At 37.3% G+C, this 22,996-nt stretch overlaps 1 protein-coding gene across 7 annotated transcripts in view; it reads right to left on the bottom strand.

The window, feature by feature from the left end:
* DIAPH2 (diaphanous related formin 2) overlaps positions 1–22,996 on the bottom strand; it is a 1,060,012-nt gene that overhangs the window by 388,915 nt on the left and 648,101 nt on the right. The window contains exon 24 of one of the 7 annotated variants that reach the window (XM_049107611.1): positions 8,881–9,086. The exons of the other annotated variants lie outside the window; for them this stretch is intronic. Coding sequence (XP_048963568.1) covers positions 8,896–9,086 — 191 coding nt within the window. The 3' untranslated portion in view covers positions 8,881–8,895. Of the gene's footprint in view, positions 1–8,880; positions 9,087–22,996 lie in introns of those variants that run through there. 7 annotated transcript variants of the gene reach the window in all.

Here is a 22,996-nt window from a genome sequence, read left to right as displayed (position 1 = left end):
TGAGGTCCTTCCAAACTTCTTCTTGCGATTTAGTTCTAGTTTCAAAGCATTATGGTCTGAAAATACGCAGGGGACAATCCCAATCTTTTAGTATCAGTTCAGACCTGATTTGAGACCCAGTATGTAGTCTCTTCTGGAGAAAGTTCCATGTGCACTTGAGAAGAATGTGTATTCAGTTGCATTTGGATGTAAAGTTCTGTAAATATCTGTGAAATCCATCTGGTCCAGTGTATCATTTCAAGCTCTCGTGTCTTTGGAGATGCTATGCTTAGAAGACATGTCGATTGCAGAAAGCGCTACATTCAAGTCACCAAGCATAAGTGTATTATTAGCTAAGTATTTCTTCACTTTGGTTATTAATTGATTGATATACTTGTCAGCTCCCACATTCGGGGCAAAAATATTGATGATTGTTAGGTCCTCTTGTTGGATAGATCCTTTAAGTATTATATAGTGTCCCTCTTCACCTCTTACTACAGTCTTTGGGATAAACTTTAGTTTATCCAATATAAGGATGGCTACCCCTGCTTTCTTTTGAGGACCATTTGAATGGTACATGGTCCTCCAACCTTTTATTTTCAGGCTATAGGTGTCCTTATGTCTCAAATGAGTCTCTTGTAGACAGCAAATAGATGGGTCTTGCTTTTTTATCCAGTCTGAAACCCTGCGCCTTTTGATGGGGTCATTAAGCCCATTCACGTTCAGAGTTACTATTGAAAGATATGAATTTAGTGTCATCATGATACCTATTCAGTCCCTGTTTTGTGTATTGTTCCCTTGGACTTCGTCTATTACAGAATCCCCCTTAGTATTTCTTGCAGAGCTGGCTTGGTGGTCAGATATTCCTTCAGTTTCTGCCTATCTTGGAAGCTCTTTATCTCTCCTTCTATTGTGAAGGAGAGCCTTGCTGGATAAAGTATTCTTGGCTGCAAGTTCTTCTCATTTAGGACCCTGAATATATCCTGCCACCCCTTTCTGCCCTGCCAGGTCTCTGTGGAGAGGTCTGCTGTTAATATGATATTCCTTCCCATAAAACTTAGAGATTTCTTGTCTCTTGCTGCTTTAAGGATTTTCTCTTTATCTTTGGTATTTGCAAGTTTCACAATTAAATGTCGAGGTGTTGAACAGTTTTTATTGATTTTAGGGGGGGATCTCTCTATTTCCTGGATATGAATGCCTGTTTCCCTCCCCAAATTAGGGAAGTTCTCAGCTATAATTTCTTCAAATACGTATTCTGGACCTCTGTTCCTTTCGGCGCCCTCGGGAACCCCAATTAAATGTAGATTTTTCCTTCTGAGGCTGTCATTTATTTCCCTTAACCTATCCTCAGGATCTTTTAATTGTTTTTCTTTTTTCCTCAGTTTTCCTCCTTGCATCAACTTGTCTTCTATGTCACTCACTCGTTCTTCCACCTCGTTAACCGTGGTCATTAGGACCTCCAGTTTGGATTGCATCTCTTTTAATTGATTTTTAATTTCTGCCTGATTAGATCTAAATTCTGCAGTCATGAAGTCTCTTGAGGCCTTTGTGCTTTTTTCTAGAGCCACCAGTAGCTTTATAATCGTGCTTCTGAATTGGCTTTCTGACATTGAATTGTAATCCAAATTTTGTGACTCTGTGGGAAGAGAGGACTGTTTCTGATTCTTTCTTCTGAGGTGAGTTTTTCCTTCTAGTCATTTTGCTCAGTGCAGAGTGGCCAAAAACAAGTTATACTGGGAAAAGGAGAAAAAGAGAGAAGAGAAAAAAGAAAAGAAAAAAAAAGAAGAAGAAGAAAAAAACGAGAAAAGAAAAAAAAGGGCGTGGAGCAAACAGAAAATAAAAAACAAGGAGGAGTATCCTCTGATTCTATATACCATAAATCCCTCGACTTCCCCTGGAACTTTCCAGTGCTACTTGGTCAATAACTTGCCTTTCCTCTGCCTGTGTAGCTGGTCTTCTGGGGGAGGGGCCTGCTGTGTTGATTCTCACGTTTGAGCACCTGGGGGAGCTGCTCAGCCCCCTGCCTGTTGCAGGGCTCAGTGAAAGTTGTTTAACCTGTTTATCCTATGAGGCCACTGTGAGGCCCCAGGGGGAACAACAACAGTGGTGGCCAGCTCTCCAGCCCTGGAGTCAGCTCTTGCAGTAACTTCCACAGCTACCAGTCCGCTGGAGCCTAGATGCTCCAGGGGGCGGGGGCCGCCCAGTGGCAGGAGCGTCCTTGCTGTCCTGTGCCCTCCCGGCCTCTGCCTGTCCCGGGGGGAGCACCGGATCCTGGGCTGTGTCCCCCGGCGCCCTGGGTTCTGGGGCCTGCACTGCTGGAATTGGGCTCCCGGGCCATGCAGCTCCCTTCGCCTGGAGCCGCCTCCGAGTCCAGCTGTGCACAGGCTGTAGCCCTTTAGGGAGCTCGGCCGCCGGGGTATGGCGTTCTCCCAGGGCGCACGTGCTCTGTTAGTGCCCCTGGGAGCCTGAGGGCATCCCCGCCCCTCCTGGGATCCTGCTTCACCTCGCTGCGAGCGCCTTTCCATCCAGGAAGATTGGTGAAGCTCCTGATTCTCCAGGATGGGGCTTTCCTGCCCTGGGGGCACTCGCAGTGGCCTTAGCCCGCCTACTTGCGGGGCCCCTCCCCCTTGGATGCCTTTTCTTTCTTTCTTCTTTTTTTCCATCTTCCTACCTTGATAGAAGCCCGAACTCTTCTCACTGTAGCATTCCAGCTGTTCTCTCATTAAATGTCAGGTCGAAATCGTAGGTTTTCAGGATGATTTGAAAGTTATCTAGGTAATCTGGTGGATACAGGTGACTTGGGGACCCTACTCTTCCACCATCCTGCCCCCTCCCCTGACATCTCTCTATATAGTAACTCCATTCTCAGTGCTCCTATTGTACTTTTGAATCTTCATGGATTTTTTTTTTTTTGCCATATTCTAATACTTTACATGGCTCCTTCTCTCAAGAGAAATTTAGTTCCTTAAAAGCAGAGTAAGACTTATAAAAATATCTTCCTGTTCTCAGCCTCTAACACTGTACCTGCAATTCAGTAAGTGTTTAATAAATTTTGTTTGAATTGAGACATCATTTCTCTCATTTATGCAATTAGCACACATGGCTTTTAAAGGGTTGACTACCTTGTACCACTGATGGCAGAGTTATAGGAACTCTCATACAATGCTAATAGAAAAAGAATAATAAGTTTTCTAGGAAAGAATTAGAAAAAGGCTTACAAATATTCATAATCTTTGACACAGTAATACTAGTTTTATAAGCTGTTTTTAAGAAAAAGCCTAAAAGAGAAACTAATATTTTTGACCATAGAAAATCATATAGTCTTATTTAAAATGGCATAAAAATTAAAGTCTAGATGACCAGTAATATGAGAATGATTAAGCAAAAATCTTTAGTGCAATGCAAGGAATAATTATATAAACAATAATGTGAAATTCATAAAAATTTTGTAATAACAGAATACTTGTGATTTCTTTGACATCAAGTGAAAAAATATCCAAATTTATATACAGTATGATCATAACTTTGTAATGTATTTTGTTTTAATAACCTTTTTCTAGATGAAAAGCAACGTCCTAACTAACTTTGAATGATACCTCTATATCACTCACATTTTCATTCTGTGTTTTATTTATTTTTTTCATTTTCACACATTTATTAGGCACCTACTGCACACCATGGTAGAAGATCAAGGTAGAGAACATAATAATCCTCAGGGCAGCTGTTGGTCCTCATCCTGTGAGCTCACAGATTAGATGTAGTAGGAGCAAACATGGTACTGACAGAAAAAAGAACAGAGATTGATAGGGGCTGTGATGCTAGTGAAAGTTGGATGGTAGGGGGCTCCCTGCAGGTGGGAAGCCAGGGTGAATGTAAGGAAGACTTAAAGGAGAGAAAGCACAGCAGTAGGTGCAGGTCTTCAGGCAGCTGTGTGCCAAATAGCATCTGGGACATTTGGGGAAAATGTAGGTGGTCAAGGCCGAACTTAGAGGGTGGGTTGTACTCCAAGGTAGCCACTGGAGGCTTGGATCAAAACAGTATGGGGATCCCTGGGTAGCGGAGCAGTTTGGCGCCTGCCTTTGGCCCGGGGCGTGATCCTGGAGAACTGGGATCGAATCCCACGTCGGGCTCCCGGTGCACGGAGCCTGCTTCTCCCTCTGCCTGTGTCTCTGCCTCTCTCTCTCTCCCTCTCTCTCTCTCTCTCTCTCTGTGACTATCATAAATAAATAAAAATAAAAATTAAAAAAAAAAAGAACAGTATGGCCAATGGCCAATGGCCTCTAGCCACTACATGGGGGACTCACTGGTGGAGTGGGGGCCTCTGTAGGGAGCAGGCAGATGATAGGACTTTTCCCTTTTCTGGCTCCCAGTGTCCCTCCTCCTGACAGTACAGACGATCCTTAAATACAGAGCATTTATTTAAGGACTCCTGGGTGGCTCAGCAGTTGAGCGTTGGCTCAGGGCATGATCCCGGGGTCAGGGATTGAGTCCTACATCAGGCTCCTTGCGGGGAGCCTGGTTCTCCCTCTGCTTATGTCTCTGACTCTCTCTCTCGGTCTCAAATAAATAAATAAATAAATAAATAAATAAATAAATCTTTTAAAAGATAAAAAAAAATTATTTATTTGAGAGAGAAAAGAGAGAGAATGAGCACAAGCAGGGGGAGGGCAGAGGGAAAAGCAGATTCCCTGCTGAGTGCTGAGTCCTGGGGGGCGTGATCCCAGGACCCTGAGATCACGACCTAAGCTGAAGTCAGATGCATAACTGAATGAGCCACCCAGGTGTCCCTAACTCACTGTTTTCATATAGACCTTAGCTGAGAATGATGTTCACATTAAGTGGCTGAAGAAAAATTTTAAAAAATGTTTGTGACACATAAAAGTTGCATTTTTAAGTGGCTGAAAAAAATGAAAGAAATTTGTGACACATAGAAGTTGTGTGAAATTCAAATTTCACTGTCCGTAAGTAAAATTTTATTGGAACATGACCATTTACACATTGCCTATAGCTGTTTTTCACCACCCCTTATGACAGGGATTCTATGTGGTCTGCAAAGCCTAAAATATTTAATATCTACCTCTTTGGGAAGAGTTTGCTAAACTGTGTTCTATTTTTGTTATTATTATATAATTGACATAACACTGCATTAGTTTTGGGTATATAACATAATGATTGGATATATGTATATATTATTAAATGATTACAACAATAAATTTAGTCAATACCTATTACCCTATAGTTACAATTTTTTTGCATGTGATGAGAACTTTTGTAATTTGCTCTCTTAGCAACTATAGTCACCATGCTGTACATTATATCTCCAGGACTTATTTATCTTATAGGTGAAAGTTTGTACCCTTTGACAACCTCACTTATTTCTTGTACCTTGCCCCCCACTACCTCTGGCAACCAGCCCATGCTCTAGATTAATACAAATGTATTCTTGGGACATCAGAAAGAACACCGGCAATTTCCTAGTCCAGTTCTCTTGAGGATATGGAATCAGAGAAAAATCAAGAGTGATTGTGCATGTATACACAGGTCACTGGATTTGTTTCCTCTACTATCACAATGCAACTCTATCTCTTTACAATGTCTGGTTCTCTTCCTCAGGGGATAAAATGCATATTATGAATTCCACAAGGTGAAGTTGATGATATATGTTTATTCTGCCAGACGCATCAACAGAACAATTTAATAGCACTAGAGAAGTATTTTTTATACAGTTAGTACAATACCACAGACAGTTAGGACCAAGGTACCACTGGGAAAATGTGTTTTAAAAATCTTCACATTAAGTGAATAAAATATAAAATAGATGCATGCAGAAACTCAAAGCTAGGTCCTGTAAGCCAGTCGGTATAAAAGGAAAAATTAACCATTATAAAGCAATACAAAACTTAATCTTGTGGCCAAATGATCACTTCTAAGAATAAAAGAGCGATCCAAATCAAATTCACCAACATGATACCTTATACTTCCTTTCAGACTTTTTCGAGATCTAATCATTCAACAAGATGTCTCTTAAATAATTGAACTATTTGTAGTTAACATGGACGTTATAACGATACTCCAATACATTTCAGAATGTTTCCAAGTCACACATCCCAGTGTTACACACACACACACACACACACACACCCTCATGTCATTCTCATAATCACCCTATGAAATATATCCTGTTATTATCTCTACTTGCACATGAAAAATCTGAGGCAAAGAGAGATGAAATAATTTCCTCAAGGTCATATATCAAGTAAGTGGCAGAGTTTTAGTATTTGAAGTTCTATAGTCCAATCTGTGCTCTTACCAATATGCTCTACTTTCTCTCAGGAATCAGGAAAAGCAAGTTTTAGTTCAGCAGCATTTCCAAGTATGGAAAGCATAAGCTAAACCTGGTATGTAAAGTTCTTTTATGTCCTTAATTTAACACACACTTATTTTCTGCTAATGGCATAATATTGCCACCAAAAAGGACAAGGACCTAGGAGAGGAACAAAGCATGGTCCTCACCTTCATGGAGCTTGTAATTTTGTAGAGACACTAAAACAAGTACATACAAGGATTCATGAACTGATGACAGTATCAGATTGTAACACACTACAGAGCAGGAAGTAAGAAAATTTGTAAAGTAAAGCAAGGTGATATATTCCTTGAGATATGTGACTGGACAGTTTCCATCTTCTCAGTCAAGAATGAGGAAACATGATCTTCTGGGTATATGGAGGATAGGCTCAGAAGCTAAAAACAAAAACAAATTCCCAAACCCCAAAACCAACCAACCAACCACTAAACAAACAAAACAACCCCCACAGTTTGGAACTGCTGTTGTGGGGGTTGGGGGTGGAAAGAGGGATTGGAATTAAATGGAAAGCTATCCCAACTTCATTAGGAACCTATGGTTAGAAATCATGGGATTGGAGACCCCATTAGGTGGGCTGTGTGATTTTGTCATCTTTGCAGGACTTGGGATTGAAATCGAGTGACAGAAATAGCAAGGTGAGACTGACAAAGGCTAAAGGAGGGGGGTTTGGGGGAAAGTATGGGGACTCTACAGTGCTAGACAGTGTGTGCTTGAAATGTACATATTACGTTACATGATGAATACACCCAGAGGGTAACTAATTATGTTGGAAGAAAAATGAAAGGATAAGGAAAAGTATAGGTAAAGTCATAATGAGATCAACAGACTCATTATGAGTCTTATATTGAGGTTTGAGAGACAAGGATTATGTAAGGATGATTGTGGATATAAAGGTACATTTCAAAGCTTGAGATCCTGGAGATAGCCATATTCTGTGTGATGACAAAGTCTATTACTTGTATGCTTATGAGAGAGCTGAAATGGGGAGAAAAATTCATACAGATGGAATCAAAGCCAAGGAACTTTGAAACCAAATTGTATAATGAGACTCATCTTCAATGGTGGAGTCAACATTTATCTCCTATTTTCTGCTAAGTAAACATTTATTTCTCAGTTCTGTATTTTTCTTTCCTTGAGGATGTTTCATTTTGCTTCTTGTTTTTTTTTTAAGATTTTATTTATTTATTCATGAGAGACATCTACACACACACACACACACACACACAGAGGGAGAGGGAGAGAGAGAGAGAGAGAGAGGCAGAGACACAGGCAGAGGGAGAAGCAGGCTCCATGCAGGGAGCCCAATGTGGGACTGATCTGGGGTCTCCAGGATCAGGCCCTTGGCTGAAGGCGGTGCTAAACCACTGAACCACCCAGGCTGCCCGTGCTTCTTGTTTTGATGAGGAGTTATGTTTAGAAGGGAGAAGTCTGAGGAAAAGGGTATGATTAGCAAAAGGTGAAAATCAGATTTTGCAGAACGATATTTTATTATCTCTCTGGGGGAATGTAGATTGACAAAAACTGTTTTGGTTCATAGAATGACATTCACACAAACATCTTGAATAATTTTGTTTTCCATATTTTCAAAGCAGATAATATAAAAATAATTGGTAATTCTTTCAAAATGAGAATGGAGAGTTACTGTAAAAATGTTTTTTAGTTATTTAAATTACACTGAATTTCTAAGTTTTATAGACACACTGCAATATTTTTAAACATGGTGCTATCAACTTGAAGCTTTTTTCTTTTCTTTCTTTAAACATTTTTTATAAAGTGTCATAGAGCTATAGTGAGTTATTACTTTTTATTTTTAAAGATTTTATTTTTATTTATTCATGAGAGAGAATTCTGCAGAGACATGGGAAGAGGGAGAAGCGGCTCCCTGTGGGGAGCCTGATGCAGGACTTGATCCCAGGGCCCCAGGATCACAACCTGAGCTCAAGGCAGATGCTCAACCACTGAGCCACCCAGGTGCCCTGTAGGGAGTTATTCTTAATTATATACATACTGTTTAGTTATTGTATGCATTTTTAAGTGGCCGCAGTTTTCAGACATGAATACATAACAGTAAAAAAAAATAAAACAGTACATCCAGATGTTAAGAAATTAGTGAAGTATTCCCTAAGTGCAATCCACATATGTTTTATAAGCTAATTAACTCGCCTGGGCCTCTGGACAGTACCAATAAGAATCAGTTTAAAAGTAATTTACTCAAAAAGCCTGAAATAATTAATATGCCTCAAAATGTGTTCAAATATGTCCAAAAGTCACTTTAGACCCCTGACCTACTGTATGGGATAATACCTAAATGGGTTTTTACTCAGTAAAATAGAAAATAAATTTATCATGGGCCTTTAAGATATGCTTTGATGAAACTTTAAAGTTTTACTTACAGGAGTCTTTAGGGAATGTATAATAAATCTGGGACAGCACAATAATAACAAAAAGAAACTTGCTCTTGGAATCATAAGACCTGGATCCCACTTATTTTTCATATGACTTTTGACAACACAGTTAAACAGCTCTTTTTTTTTAAGATTTTATTTATTTATTCATGAGAGACACACAGAGAGAGGCAGGAGGCAGGCAGAGACACAGGCAGAGGGAGAAGCAGGCTCCATGCAGAGAGCCCAATATGGGACTCGATCTGGGGTCTTCAGGATCAGGCCCTTGGCTGAAGGCAGTGCTAAACCGCTGAGCCACCCAGGCTGCCCTAAACAACTTTTTAAGGCAGTTTTCTTGCCTGTAAAACAAGAACAACACCAGCTGCCTTGCTGATCTTATAGAGTGGAAATAAAGATGCAAATGAGTTGTGAAACTCTTTGTAAACAGTGCAACATTAAAAAAAAAAAAAAAATTTGAGTTGAAATGTTGCCATAGAGAAATTGTACTTGACAGCCAGATAGGGACAAAACAGCTCCCTGACTCTTAATCGTAAATTTCTATGTATAAAGGTAATATTCAGAAACCAAGGTACAGGGATCCCTGGGTGGCGCAGCGGTTTGGCGCCTGCCTTTGGCCCGGGGCGCGATCCTGGAAACCCAGGATCGAGTCCCACGTCGGGCTCCCGGTGCATGGAGCCTGCTTCTCCCTCTGCCTGTGTCTCTGCCCTACCCCCCTCTCTCTTTGTGACTATCATAAAAAAAAAAAAAAAAAAAAATTAAAAAAAAAAAAAAGAAACCAAGGTACAGTACATGGGATATATTTTTTCATAGGAAACTTATCAGGAATGACTCTATTTTTTTAAAGATTTATTTATTTATTTATTCATGAGAGACAGAAGCAGAGACATAGGCAGAGGGAGAAACAGGCCCCCCGTGGGGTGCCCAATGTGGAACTCGATCCTGGGACCCGGGATCACGCCCTGAGTAGAAGGCAGACACTCAGCTCAACCACTGAGCCACCCAGGTATCCCAGGAATGGCTCTATTCTATAGCAGGGATACTCTATTTATTAGAATTCTATCAATTCATAAAAAATAATTAGGTTAATTTTAGGACCACAGTATATAACATTTATTTTCTTGTTTTTTTCCCCCATTTCATTTAATTCCCAATTAGTTGCCATACAGTGTAACATTAGTATCAGGCATAGAATCTTGTGATTCATCACTTATATACAACACCAAGTGCTCATCAAAACAACTGCCTTCCTTAATCTCCATCACCCATTTAACCTATCCCTCTGTCTCCCTCCCCTCCAGTAACCCTGAGTTTGTCCTCTATAATTAAGAGTCTGTTTTATGGTTTGCCTCTCCCTTTTCTTCCCTATGTTCATTTTTCATTTCTTAAATTATATATATGAGTGAAATCATATGGTACTTGTCTTTCTATGATTGACTTATTTTGCTTAGCTAACACAGTCTAGCTCCATCCACATCATGGCAAATTGTAAGATCTCATTCTTATTTATGGCTGAGGAATATTCTCTTGTATATATGTACCATTACTTCTTTATCCACCCATCAGTTGAAGGACATTTGGGCTCTTTCCATAGTTTGGCTATTGTTGATAATGTTGCTATAAACATTGGGGTGCACGTGCTCCTTAGTATTTTTGTGACCTTTGGGTAAATACCTAGTAGTGCAATTGCTGGGTCATAGGACAGCCCTATTTTTAACTTTTTGAAGAACCTCCAGAAAGTTTTCCAGAGTGGCTGCACCAGATTGCATTCCCACCAACAATGTAAGAGTGTTCACCATTCTTTACATCCTCATCAACACCTGTTGTGTCCTCTGTTGCTAATTTTAGCTATTCTGACCGTTGTCAAGTGGTATCTCATCATGGTTTTGATTTATATTTCCCGGATGATGAGTGATACTGAACATCTTTTCATATGTCTGTTAGCTATCTGCATGTCTTCTTTGAAAAATGTCTATTCATGTCTTCTGCTCATTTTGTAACTGGATTATTGATTTTGTGGGTATTGAGTTGAATCAATTCCTTATATATATTTTGTACATTAAGCCTTTATCAGATATGTCACTTGCCAATATCTTCTTCAATTCCAAAGGTTGCCTTTTAGTTTTGTTCATTGTTTCCTTGGTTGTGCAGAAGGTTTTTTTGTTTTTTTGTTTTTTGTTTTGTTTTGTTTTGTTGTTTTATCTTGATGAAGTCCCTATAGTTCATTTTTGCTTTTGTTTCTCTTGCCCCAGGAGACATACCTAGAAAGAAGTTGCTATGGCCCATATCAATGCCTGTGTTCTCCTCGAGGACTTTAATGGTTTCCTTTCTCACATTTATGCCTTTAATCCATTTTAATTGTATTTTGTATATGGTGTAAGAAAGTGGTCCAGTTTCATTCTTTTGCACATGCCTTTTCACTTTTTCCAAAACCATTTGTTCATGAGACTGTCTTTTTTCCATTGGATATTCTTTCCTGCTTTGTTGAAGATCAATTCACCATCTGGTCGTGGGTTCATTTATGAGATTTCTATTTTGTTTCACGGATCTAGGTGACTGTTTTTGTTCCACTAGTATACTGTCTTGATCACTACAGCTTTGTAATATAACTTAAAGTCTGGAATTGTGATGCCTTCAGCTTTGCTTTTCTTTTTCAAGCCTGATGTGGTTATTGGGGTCTTTTGTGGTTCTATACAAATTTTAGGATTGTTTGTTCTAATTCTGTGAAAAATTCTGATAGGGATTGCATTAAATGTGCCAATTGCTTTAGGTAGTATAGATATTTTAACAATATTTGTTCTTCTAATCCATGAGCATGGAATGTCTTTCCATTTCTTGTGTCATTATCAATTTCTTTCATCAGTGATTTATAGTTTTCAGAGTATAGATCTTTTACGTCTTTGGTTAGGTTTTTTCCTAGGCATCTTATTGTTTTTGGTACAAATGTAAATGAGGTCAATTCCTTGATTTCTTTTTCTGCTGCTTCATTATTGTTATATAGAAATGCAACGGATTTCATATTGATTTTGTATCTTGTGACTTTATTAAATTCGTGTATCAGTTCTAGCAATTTTTTGATGGAACATTTCTAGGTACCTTTATTGTATCTGTGAAGATTTCCTAGCCTTTATATGAAAAGCAATGACTACCTAACATATGGAAAATTATCTGAGGTCAATACTTTAATGCTGCTTCAACTCCAAATACAAACCTCTTTCATTGTAAGATCAATATAACCAAACTTTCATTTGCTGCCTTCTATGCTTCTTCTTACCATCAAGATAGGGACATTCTCAAAACCCTCTGATCTTTTCTCTATAAACTTTTTATCTTAATACATTATTTTATAGAAAAGCTTTATTTTATATAAGCTGAGGATCCCCAAATCTCTATATCTAAGCCCTGTCCACTTATTTGAGGAACTGTCTTCTCTTTTCCCATATCAATTAAACACATCCAATTGGGTGCTCCATGTCCTTATACACAACATATCCAAACCTCAGCAACCACTCTTCCCCTAGAAACCAAAATCTATTTCTTATTATCCTGTTTTCCCCAATGGTACCACCATTTTTTCAGCTGCCATTGCTTAAAACCATAGTTAGTTTTTACTCTTTATCCTTTTTATTAACAACATCCAGCCAGTCACCAATTCTTATCAATAGTTATTGCTCAAAATGCCTTTTAGCATTATCTTTGCCTTCTTCACAGCATCTGCCACTCTTCTGAAGGTCACATCACCTAAACTACTACAACTGGTCCTCATGCTTTCAGTGAGTCCCAAATGCCCCTGGGATCATGGAGGAGTGTCTGTAAACACTGATGTCACTATATTACACCCTGATATTAAAAATTAAAATTAAATCCTTCAATTACATTTCAAGCCCACCAAACTACTCTAGGTTACAGAATGTAATTGGAAACTAATGAATATGACTAATATGCTGAACACAAACCAGGAGGTCTTTAAGAATGCATTACAGTAATATGAATTAATAGGAGACTATAATTCTATTCCAAATATTATAATTCTATTCCACTATTCAAATCTTCATGGTGGATGTAAAATGAAATAGTTTTTGTAAACTTTATAGACCAGCTTTACTGTCTCTGGGAATTAAAATTGTATTAGCATTCTTTTGGTGAACATGTGGACTCTACTACACATAAACAGACAATAATTGAATCTATGTTATGCTATTTCTCTCTGTGGTGTAGGTTAAAAGCTACAATTTTAATCAATTCTTTAAACATGCAAATCACATTTCATGCAGAGATCTTTCATTGATCTCGCAAAGACCAGCTATCAGCTACATTTTTAGCATGACATATGGAGAGAAATCTCAATTTTGCCAAGATAATCTTGTTTTATTGCATTTCTACAGTTTTCTCTTTGCAAATTGTTACTAGTGTCACACTTTAATGAGTAGCAAAGTACAGATATTCTAATTTTGAGATTTTATTCATTTGGGGGGAAGGAGTTTTATTGCTTTTCAGAAGTAGAAAAAACTATGTCTTATGTACATAATTGTATACTGCTTATTTTCTTTTCTCCATTAGCAGAATATTGCTGCCTAATTAAGGGTATGAGCTTAGGGAAAAAAAAAGTAAGCATACACTAATGAGTAATACTAGGGCAATGAGCAAAGTTGGAAAACACTATTTTTTTGCTTGTCTTACATCAACAGACTTCATTTTCTACATGAATTCTCTCCTCACAAAAACAGTATTTTTAAATTTTCTACCCTAAAAACAGAATCTAGCATATGACTCCAATCGTTTTAGGACTCAGGATCTCATATTACTTGTAGTCAAACGTTTAAGTATTAGGCAGAAAACTATCATATTCCTCCCAAAGATTTGCTCCATGAATTTTCTAATATAAATGCAAGGGCAAGATCTTATAAATAATTTAAGGATTTAAGCATTTGTCTAGGGATAACTTGAACTTTTAAAAACGGGATCTCAATTTTGCACAGTTTTATTCAAGTATGCCTTATATTCACTAACCTGAATGTAACAAATGGGTTTGACTTTCTGATTATTGCCTCCTCTAAGATCTAAGAATCTCCTTACTTTGCTCTAGTATTCACTATCACATGTAACTTTTACTTTGCCAGAGTTGTAATAAACTAAGGTCTGTTTGAAATAAGTCTTCAAAAATTTTCTCTTAGAGTCAAACTGATTCATTCCTTTCCAATCATTTTAGCAGGGTAATTATTTCACGTTATCTTCTTGAAGTTAAGGGGTAATTTTTACACTTCTCACTGAGACTAGCATAATACCTCATACTTAGTAAGAACAAAAAATAGTGGGTGAAATGAATAAACGAATAAATAAGTAGTGGGCGAAATGAATGTTACTATCCATTTTTAGCTAAGAAAAAACTACATCAGGTCCTAAGGAATAAGCAGACAATATGGGGAAGCACCTCTATGTTCTTCATATAGCATGCTGACCCACATTGCTTCAGTGAGTTTTCTAAGTCATATTTTTCTTAGTGGCATGAATAGACAAGGTATTTTGTTAATGCTTGACTGTATGAATGAATGGTGAATGAATAAATGACATATAAGTTTTAGTATTAAATTATTTTCTGTATTGTTATGGCATACTTTATACATTAAATGTGACTATTAGAATGAACGCACACACATGGGCACAAATTTCTACTGATTAATGTCTTCGAGGGAATTTTCAATATAAATGTAATGGTTGAATCACTGGAAACTGCCATTTTTGTTGGCCAACATATCTATGCCAAGGTATGGATGATGGAATGAGTTCTAATTCAATTTTAAGAAGCTAAAATCTTTTGACTTCACTGACCACCTGAATACTGACATTGCATGCTTTTAATCATATGTTCATTCTGTATCCTTCAAAAAAAGTCTGGGCATATTTTTATTATGTAATTCCTAACATAACATTTATTTTTGTAGTCTTACATTTTATTAAATATTCTCCAATTTACAGTGACAAGAGCATTCAATTGATAATACCTATAGGCTTCCAAGTCTTCCTGAGCCATTCTTTTTTTCAACTATTAAAAGATGTAAACATTCTGGGGTTGGACCATAATTATGTATTTTAGCTCTTCCTTCGCTTAGTTCTTAGAAAATGTATAATCTGCCTGGTAAAATCTAAGCATTTGGGTTTCATATTGTTTCTTAAGTGTTTTTTTTTTTTTATCTGTAAATCTCCTTAATAAGAATGTTAAGTTCCTCTAGAGCAGACCCATCACCTTTTTCTCACCAAATGTATTATACTCAGTCCTCATTAAAAGTTCTTCCTATTTATCTCTGATGCTAGATATGAGATTGCCAATAAAATTATGCTCAAGCCACCACGAGATTCTCCTCTGCAAATGGTCTGTATGTTACTAGTAACATGATATTCACAAGAGAGAATCAAGAAAGACATCTTCAGGTTTGTTTGTTTGTTTGTTTAAAAAAAACCTTAACTGGGTAAAATGACAATAGACTATGGGAGTTGAGTTTGTCCTATAAGGAATAAAGTATCTTCAAGGTATAAACACACATGGCCCATTTTTATACTGCAGAAGTAGAGAAAATATAGACTATAAAGTTGCCATTTCTAGTGAATATGAGTGAGTAGTAATAAAGTTTTCAATACACTAGACATGACTGGGAAGATAATTAGAAAATCAGGAAAGGCCAATTAATCAGAGTTCAGTTAAAGTAGGTGTTCATAAAACATGATATGTATCTTAAATATGTATATTTTAACTGAAAATGTAAATAATATTCATTTGACAATATATTTTTTTAAGATTTTGTTTATTTGACAGAGAGGTGGGGAGGGAGAGAGAGAGAACACAAGCAGGGGGATCAGCATAAGGCGAGGGAGAAGCAGGCTCTCTACTGAGCAGGGAGCCTGATGCTGGGCTTGATCCCAAGACCCTGGGATCATGACCTGAGCCAAAGGCAGATACTTAACCAAATGAGCCACCAGGCACCCCATCATTTGTCAATCGTTTTGATATAGAACTAAAGTATTCTCCTTGAGTTAGAGTACTCTGATTGCTTCTCTGCAGAGGTCCACTTGCATATACACCACATCTAAATCAGTTTCTAGACTAGTTTCTAGAGCTTAAATATATTCATGAAGCAATGTGAGTTCAAAGTATTTTAGAGTTGGCTTCTATCTTTTAAGTCTGTTTGCCCACACCTGATTAGATAGCACATTTAAGCTGACTATCAAGCATTTCCAAAGCATCCAACAAAGTTTTCATAAAAAAATGGTGTATCTTTAAAAAAAAAACAGTTTCTTGGTTTTACATAACATTTGACTGAAGGACATAATTTTTAAAAATTTTTTTTTTATTTGTTCATGAGAGACACAGAGAGAGGGGCAGAGACATAGGCAGAGGGAGAAGCATGATCCCTGTGGGGAGCCTGATGCAAGACTTGATCCCAGAACCCCGGGATCATGAACTGAGCCAAAGGCAGACGCTCCACTACTGAGCCACTCAGGGGTTCCAATTGAAGGACATATTTGCACCAAGCACAAGTGGCATATTATAGGAGGTTTGGAATATAATCACTATATATTCATGGTAAGCCAAGATCTCAAGATCTCAAATGTTAAGAACAGATGTGCCAAGGTATACTTTGAGGATACCTTACTAGCTGCAAGCACTCAGAATATTTCAGGCATCAGTCAACACCTTACATCTAGTAAAGTGTAAGCACTGATTTCTCAGACAACTTAGTTACGAGGAGGTGGGCTAAGAGAATCTCTACCATAAAGATGATAGAAATGACAGAGACTCCACGAAGAGATGCATCCTTTATGAATCCCTTACTGAGATCATTTTCAATTCCTAGAATATTCCAGTATTTAAATTGGGAATTTTATAAGGAAAATATTTTCTAAAATTAATGACTCATGTAAGGATTAAGATGCCACTGTTGTTGGAGCTCATCTAATCTTAGAAACTCTATCCCTCTATCAAATAATATAATAGGAGACAACACAGCATATTTCCCTCAAAAGACATTAAGGCAAATAATAATTCAGCTAGAAATAATTTGTTTCATTCATCAACACATACCAAAATTCAAGGAAATAAAAGCGACACATATGTAAAGCATTTCTATTTAACAATCCTCCCCTCAAGAATAAAAGAATAAAATGAGTTTGTTGTTAGATCTGCACACAATTAGAGGGAAGTAGGATCATTAGAGGCAGAAAGTGGTTTATTGACGGGCCTCATTGTTCTCAGTCCATAAACGAAACCAGTTTGCTCCTAATGACCTCCTTAATTTTGACAGTGCTAAATTACAGCTGGGTATCTAATAATCTCAATCTTTGCCTTATTTTATTAAAGCATAAAAAGATTAATTAGATAGTAAGTGAACTTACAATATTAAAAGAAAGACCATATCATAATTTTACTGACTAAAGTCTGTGGTGTTTACCAAGATACCTTTGTCACTACAGTCTAATTGAAAACCTTGAAAAGTTGAAAACTGCTATTTTCAGAAACTGACAAATAACTATTGAGGTAACACCACATCCCAAATAAATTGAATATCATTATATTTTATATTTATTAAAAGTCTAATCAGTTTAGAAAATAGTTGCTTTTTATGAATACATGATATTCTATCTGATATTTGAGACTAATTTAATCCTTAGGGTTTTCATTTCATTTTAAACTAAAGAGGATAATAGTTATAGTTGCCAATAATTTTCCTTACTTTGACCTGGACCCACCATCTGTTTTTTGAAACAAAAAACAAAACACAAAACAAAACCTCCCCAAACCTCAGAAATATATAACTGTTGCTTCCTAAACTGCTAAGGCTGAAATTCAAATGTACAGTTGACCCTACAGATCAAACTACTAAACTACAAGGAGTTCAGTGTTAGCATAAAGCTGTTATTCATACATACTGCGACACTACTAATTTAATTCAGTACAAATATGGGTTTTATTACATCTTAGGGAAAATTCATTAAATATCAGTTATATACTAAACAGTAAAAAGTAGAGAGACAATATGCAAGATATCAAGAATGGTACTTCTAATGACCTATTTTAATTAATGTTTGTGGGAATGGTAGGCCAAATAAATGAAAACATATCAGAAAATAAATGCAAAATTAACAATGTTTGAACTTAAAATAATCAAACCATGGTGACTCTAATAGTAGAGAAAAATCTATCATTTTTTTATCCAAAAGTTGATGGATGCTAAAATATTCCCAGAAAACATAAGATCATAGAAGTTTATTTGAATCACTCACATTTGAGAACATAAGAAAAATATTAGTGTGCTGAAATTTAAGGAAGGAAAATTGGAAATGATTCTATAATCATTAAGTAGACACCAAGATAAACTGTCTAGAATTTATAGTAAAAAAATGAACCATATGTATACTAATAAAACTATTAAAAATAGTAGACATTATAAAAGATGAAAAATTCACTTTAGACTCAGAACTGAGGAAAACTCAAGGGCAAGAGCAAAACTAAGATCCTTTTGCACTTTAACAAAATAAAAGCCACAAAATAAAGTATAACCTCCAGGCAATTCTCTCTCAAGAATTCAGCAGTCACATTATACTAGCACTATGCTTTATTCTTTATTATAAGCTCATAAGTGAATTAAGACTGATATTATATGACCTTTAGATCTTCCTTTAAAAATTATAATATCATGCGTGTTAAAATGAATTTAGGAGAAACTCGAGAGGTGATGCAATTTCAATATGTATTCTTACAATTAAAAATTGACTTTAACTACTATATATGGGTTAATCCACTTTGGTTGGGAGTATTTTGTCATTCAAGAACATATTTTCATTTATTCAATGAACTACACTTTCGTTTTATTCTTCAAATACCAAAATAAACAATAAAATGAAGGAATAAACCTGCATGTGGATGAGACGTTTCTCTAAAATGATAATTGATTCAATGCAATACTACAAACTTTGTAAAATAAATGTATATAGTACTTTGATACTGTTGGAATATCTTTATCTAAATATAAATTTCTTTGGTACAAAGCCCAATTCAATTTTCATTGTAGCTCTTTAGAATAAAGAGAAAGACATTTAATGTCAATCATTTGTGCACTTTATAGTGTCCGCTCATTTAATAAGCACCTTCTCAGAAATAAAAAGAAATGTGAGGGGAGCAAAATCATTTTAATTGTGGGAGAAGGTTAATACTGTAACTTTGGACAAAACTTTGAGCAAGAAATTCCAGTGACTACCAGAAGAATTAATTACTTTATTTTTAAACAAAAGCATATTACTTAACTGCCTTTCTGTTGAATCAAGTATTTTTGTGTATAGCAGAGTAATCTTTGAGGAGATATATTAGGAAAAGACTTGGCTAATAAATTCTATATCAACCAACACTCTTAGAGCACTGCTATACAGACAAATCTCAACATCTGTGCAGACAGTATTTTTAATTGAACTAGATTCTATGAAGGTTTGGAAAGTTGTATTTCATCTTTGTTTAGCTGCAAGATGAATTTATTATTTATTTGACCCAAGTTCAACATAAGAAATAATAGGTAGATAGATATTGATTAGGTCAAATGATACCTAATTGTAATTTTATAGGTCAAAATGGTTGTGTATCAGCAATTACATGTGTTTTGACCTAAAACTTCAAATCCATATCCTCTAAGAGCACTTTAGGTATTAGAAATGGCAGTAACATTTGCAATGGATGCATTTTTACAGAAAACTAAGACTTTATATCAAAATAATTAGGTAATCCCCCCCCTTTTTTTTGTGGAAACCAGAATTTCAACTAAAGATGAGACAAGCAAACACTCATATGAGTTCTATAACCAAATATAAAAGACAACAGCAGCAACAACAAAAATCTATTGAAATGTTTTTTTCTTTTTTACAGTATTTGCTGGCTATATAAATGGACTATGTGGCAAATATATATAAACATACATACCTGTTAATTATTATTCACCTGAAAATCAAGGACAGTGAACACCTTTTTTCTATATATCAGATTAGTTACAAACATGAATATATTTTAAACAGCATTTAACAATAACAAAAAAAACAATTTTATAGGAACTGTTTGCAATGGGTAAAGCTCTATGATGATAGCAAATGAGTAAGGTTTGAGGCCACAAGCCACAAAGAGTTTTGAAACATTCAGAACTGGCTCAGCTTGTTAGCACAGTTATCTCTCTGTAACCATGCCAAGTCCCACAAAGTGCCTCTCTTCCCAGCTACCATCTGTTCCCATACCACCATCCCTACTCTCACCTTATCCCCATTGGAGAATACCTACTTCTGCCCCTCCCTGTTATGTCATTCCACTGTAACTATTATCTGTTTGGTGGAGGAGCAGATGGAGGAACAGAAGTGTTTATTGGTAAACCTACATTCTTCAGATTGTTGCTCTATTTGCTCTCCTCAAAACCTAAGTTAAAAAAAAGTAACATTAAAAGTCATCTTAGATTTTTTTTTCTTTTCCTTCTAAAATTTGTGAGCATTGATAAGGTCTTTCTTGAAAAGATGGCTTGTCAGAATGAAAGTTATGTGCACTCAGGTTTTTATTTTTTAAATTTTTTTTGAGATTTTATTTATTCATGAGAGACACAGAGAGTTAGAGATATAGGCAGGGGGAGAAGCAGGCTCCCTGGAAGGAGCTAGATGTGGGACTCAATCCCAGGATCCTGAGCCAAAGGCAGATGCTCAATCACTGAGCCACCAAGGTGCCACTATTCAGGTTTCTAAAAATGGAACTTTGACTTCTCTAGCTAGGAGTACAAAAGTAGCAAAATCCTACGAGGAAGGACTGAATTGAACTACTTTGAACAAAGGATAGCAAAGGAGATAACGTGTTGACAAAAGGTGAGGTCCATCTGGGAAGAAGAAAAATGCCTTACCTAACAAATGTGGTTGGACAATAAATATAGGTGTAATTTTTTACACCCAGTGTTTCTACTGCAAATAATCTCAAAACATACACTCCCCTTCCAACCACAAAAGGAAAATATTCCTGAGAACTTACTAAATTACTGCTGTGATTTCACATGACTGTTGAGAGACTATTTTCAGTTCTAATTTGTCCTTGCCAATCTTTTAAGTGGCCTATAATTCTCAACAATGAGTATTTTGCATATAACAAATCTGTTGCATTCTGACATCTATAAAAGATAATCGGTTGGTGAGCAAGATGAAAAATGATGTTGCAGAAATATGAAAAGTCTAGCTTGGGATAAAAATAAAGCTACAACAATGAGTAAGAATATACCTTCACCAGGGCAGTTTCTCTTTAGAGCTCTACTTCCACTTTTGCATCACTGCTATTCCTCAAGAAAAAAAAAAAAAAAGAAACAAACAAACAAAAACTAGAAGGGGGCGGGGCAAGATGGTAGAGGAGTAAGGTCCTAAACTCTCCTGCCCCACCAACTTACATAGATAACTTTAAAATCATCCTGAACATCTACGAATTCAACCTTGGATTTAAAGAGAGAAAAGCTGGAATGCTAGAGAGAGAAGGTTTTTCCTTCTAACAAGGTAGGAAGGCAGAAAAAAATAAAATAAAAAAGGAATCAAGAGAGGGAGGGTCCCCGCGAGGAGCCATAGGCTAAGACCCGCAGCTAAAGCCTCCGGGACGGGAAAGCCCAGCCCCTGAGAAACAGGAACTTTAAAAATCTGTACCGGATTCTTCCCGAGCAGAAAAGTGCTTGGCAGGGAAATCAGGCAGGATCACAGGAGGGGCAGTGAAGCCTCCAGGTTCCCGGGGTCGCTAACAGAGGAAGTGCACCCCGGGGAGGGGGAGCACGCCACACATGGCAGCCAAGCGCGGTAAAGGGCTGGAGCACGCACCCGACAGGGCCTTGAGAGAAGCTCAGGTGGCAGCTCTGGGCGGAGGGGGCTGAGCAGCCCCAGGAGCACGATTCAAACAGCACAGGTCCCAGATCCCAGGGCACTGGGGAAAATAGCCCAGGATCCTACACTCCCCCCCAGTACAGGCAGAGGCGGGAAGGGCACAGGACACCAGGGACTCTCCTGCCCCCGGGTTCCCCCAAGCTGTGCAAATCAGCAGCCCCCACCCCCGCAGCATCCAGGCCAGTGGACTGGGAGACTGTGGTAGTTACTGTGGGAGCTGACTCCAGAGCTGGAGAGCTGGCCTCCGCCTCTGTTGTTGTTCCTCCTTGCATCACCCTGTGCTCGAGACAGAGCGGGGGGGCCCCCTGGGAACAGGGGCCTCACAGGACAAACGGCTCCAATTGAGCCCTGCAAACACCTGAGAATCAGCACAGCAGGCCTCTCCCCCAGAAAATCAGGTGGAAGGACAGGGGAAGAGCAAGTTCTTGGCCAAGCAGTGCTAGACAGCTCCAGGGGAAGGTGAGGGATTTACAGTATAGGACCAGAGGGTACCCCTCCTTTTTGTTTTTCTCCTTTTTCCATTACAACTCCTTTTTACATCAGATTATAAATTTCCAATTTTTTTTCTCTTTTCCCACCTTAACTACAATATTTTAACACCTCTTCACTTTTACATTTCTTCCTTTTTGACTTTCATATTTCTACAATTACAGGTCTTACACATATTTTCCACTTCTAGATTCCCTTCAACATACTCAACTTAATTTTGGGTGATATACAAGATATTTTTGTTTTGTTTTGTTTTTTGTTTTCTCTGCCTAATTTTATCCTATAATGGTGGAAGTTAATACCTTCTAAACATGACCAGCATGCACCCAGAACCAAGTGGTATACCATGTTGGTTCATTCAATGAGATTATATTCTCTCTTCATTCCCACTCTTCTGCCCTCTTTTATCTCATTTAAATTTTGATGGTAAATGTTGGGGCTCTCTACAGTATTGCTAGTTTATATAAATTTGGGTCTGAGCATCTTCTAACATACAGAACTTAATATACTCAGCCACAAGAGGATCACCCTCTAGAAGCCGCAGGTAGACTACATTCTCCCTCCACTATAACTTCGTCACCACTACCATCTCCCAAACCCCTCCTTTTTTCTTCTCTTTCTTTTTTCCTCTTTACTTTTTTTTTTTTCGCTTTTTTTTTCTTCCTCTTTGGGATTCCTGGCCTTTTATTTTTTACTAATTTGTTTAAAATTTATTTTTGACTTTATTGGTCCTTTTGTTTTATTTCATTCTGATCTTTGTTTGCAATTTCTGGTCTCTGACCTCTTTGGAATCATCTAGGGTGGAATTTACTTAAGTTATAATTGTTATTCTTGACTCAGCCCA

Source organism: Canis lupus, chromosome X (assembly GCF_003254725.2).
Source record: "Canis lupus dingo isolate Sandy chromosome X, ASM325472v2, whole genome shotgun sequence".
Classification (NCBI taxonomy): domain Eukaryota; kingdom Metazoa; phylum Chordata; class Mammalia; order Carnivora; family Canidae; genus Canis; species Canis lupus.
The sequence above is the reverse complement of the archived record's forward strand: the minus strand, read 5'-3'. Positions and strand labels throughout refer to the sequence as shown.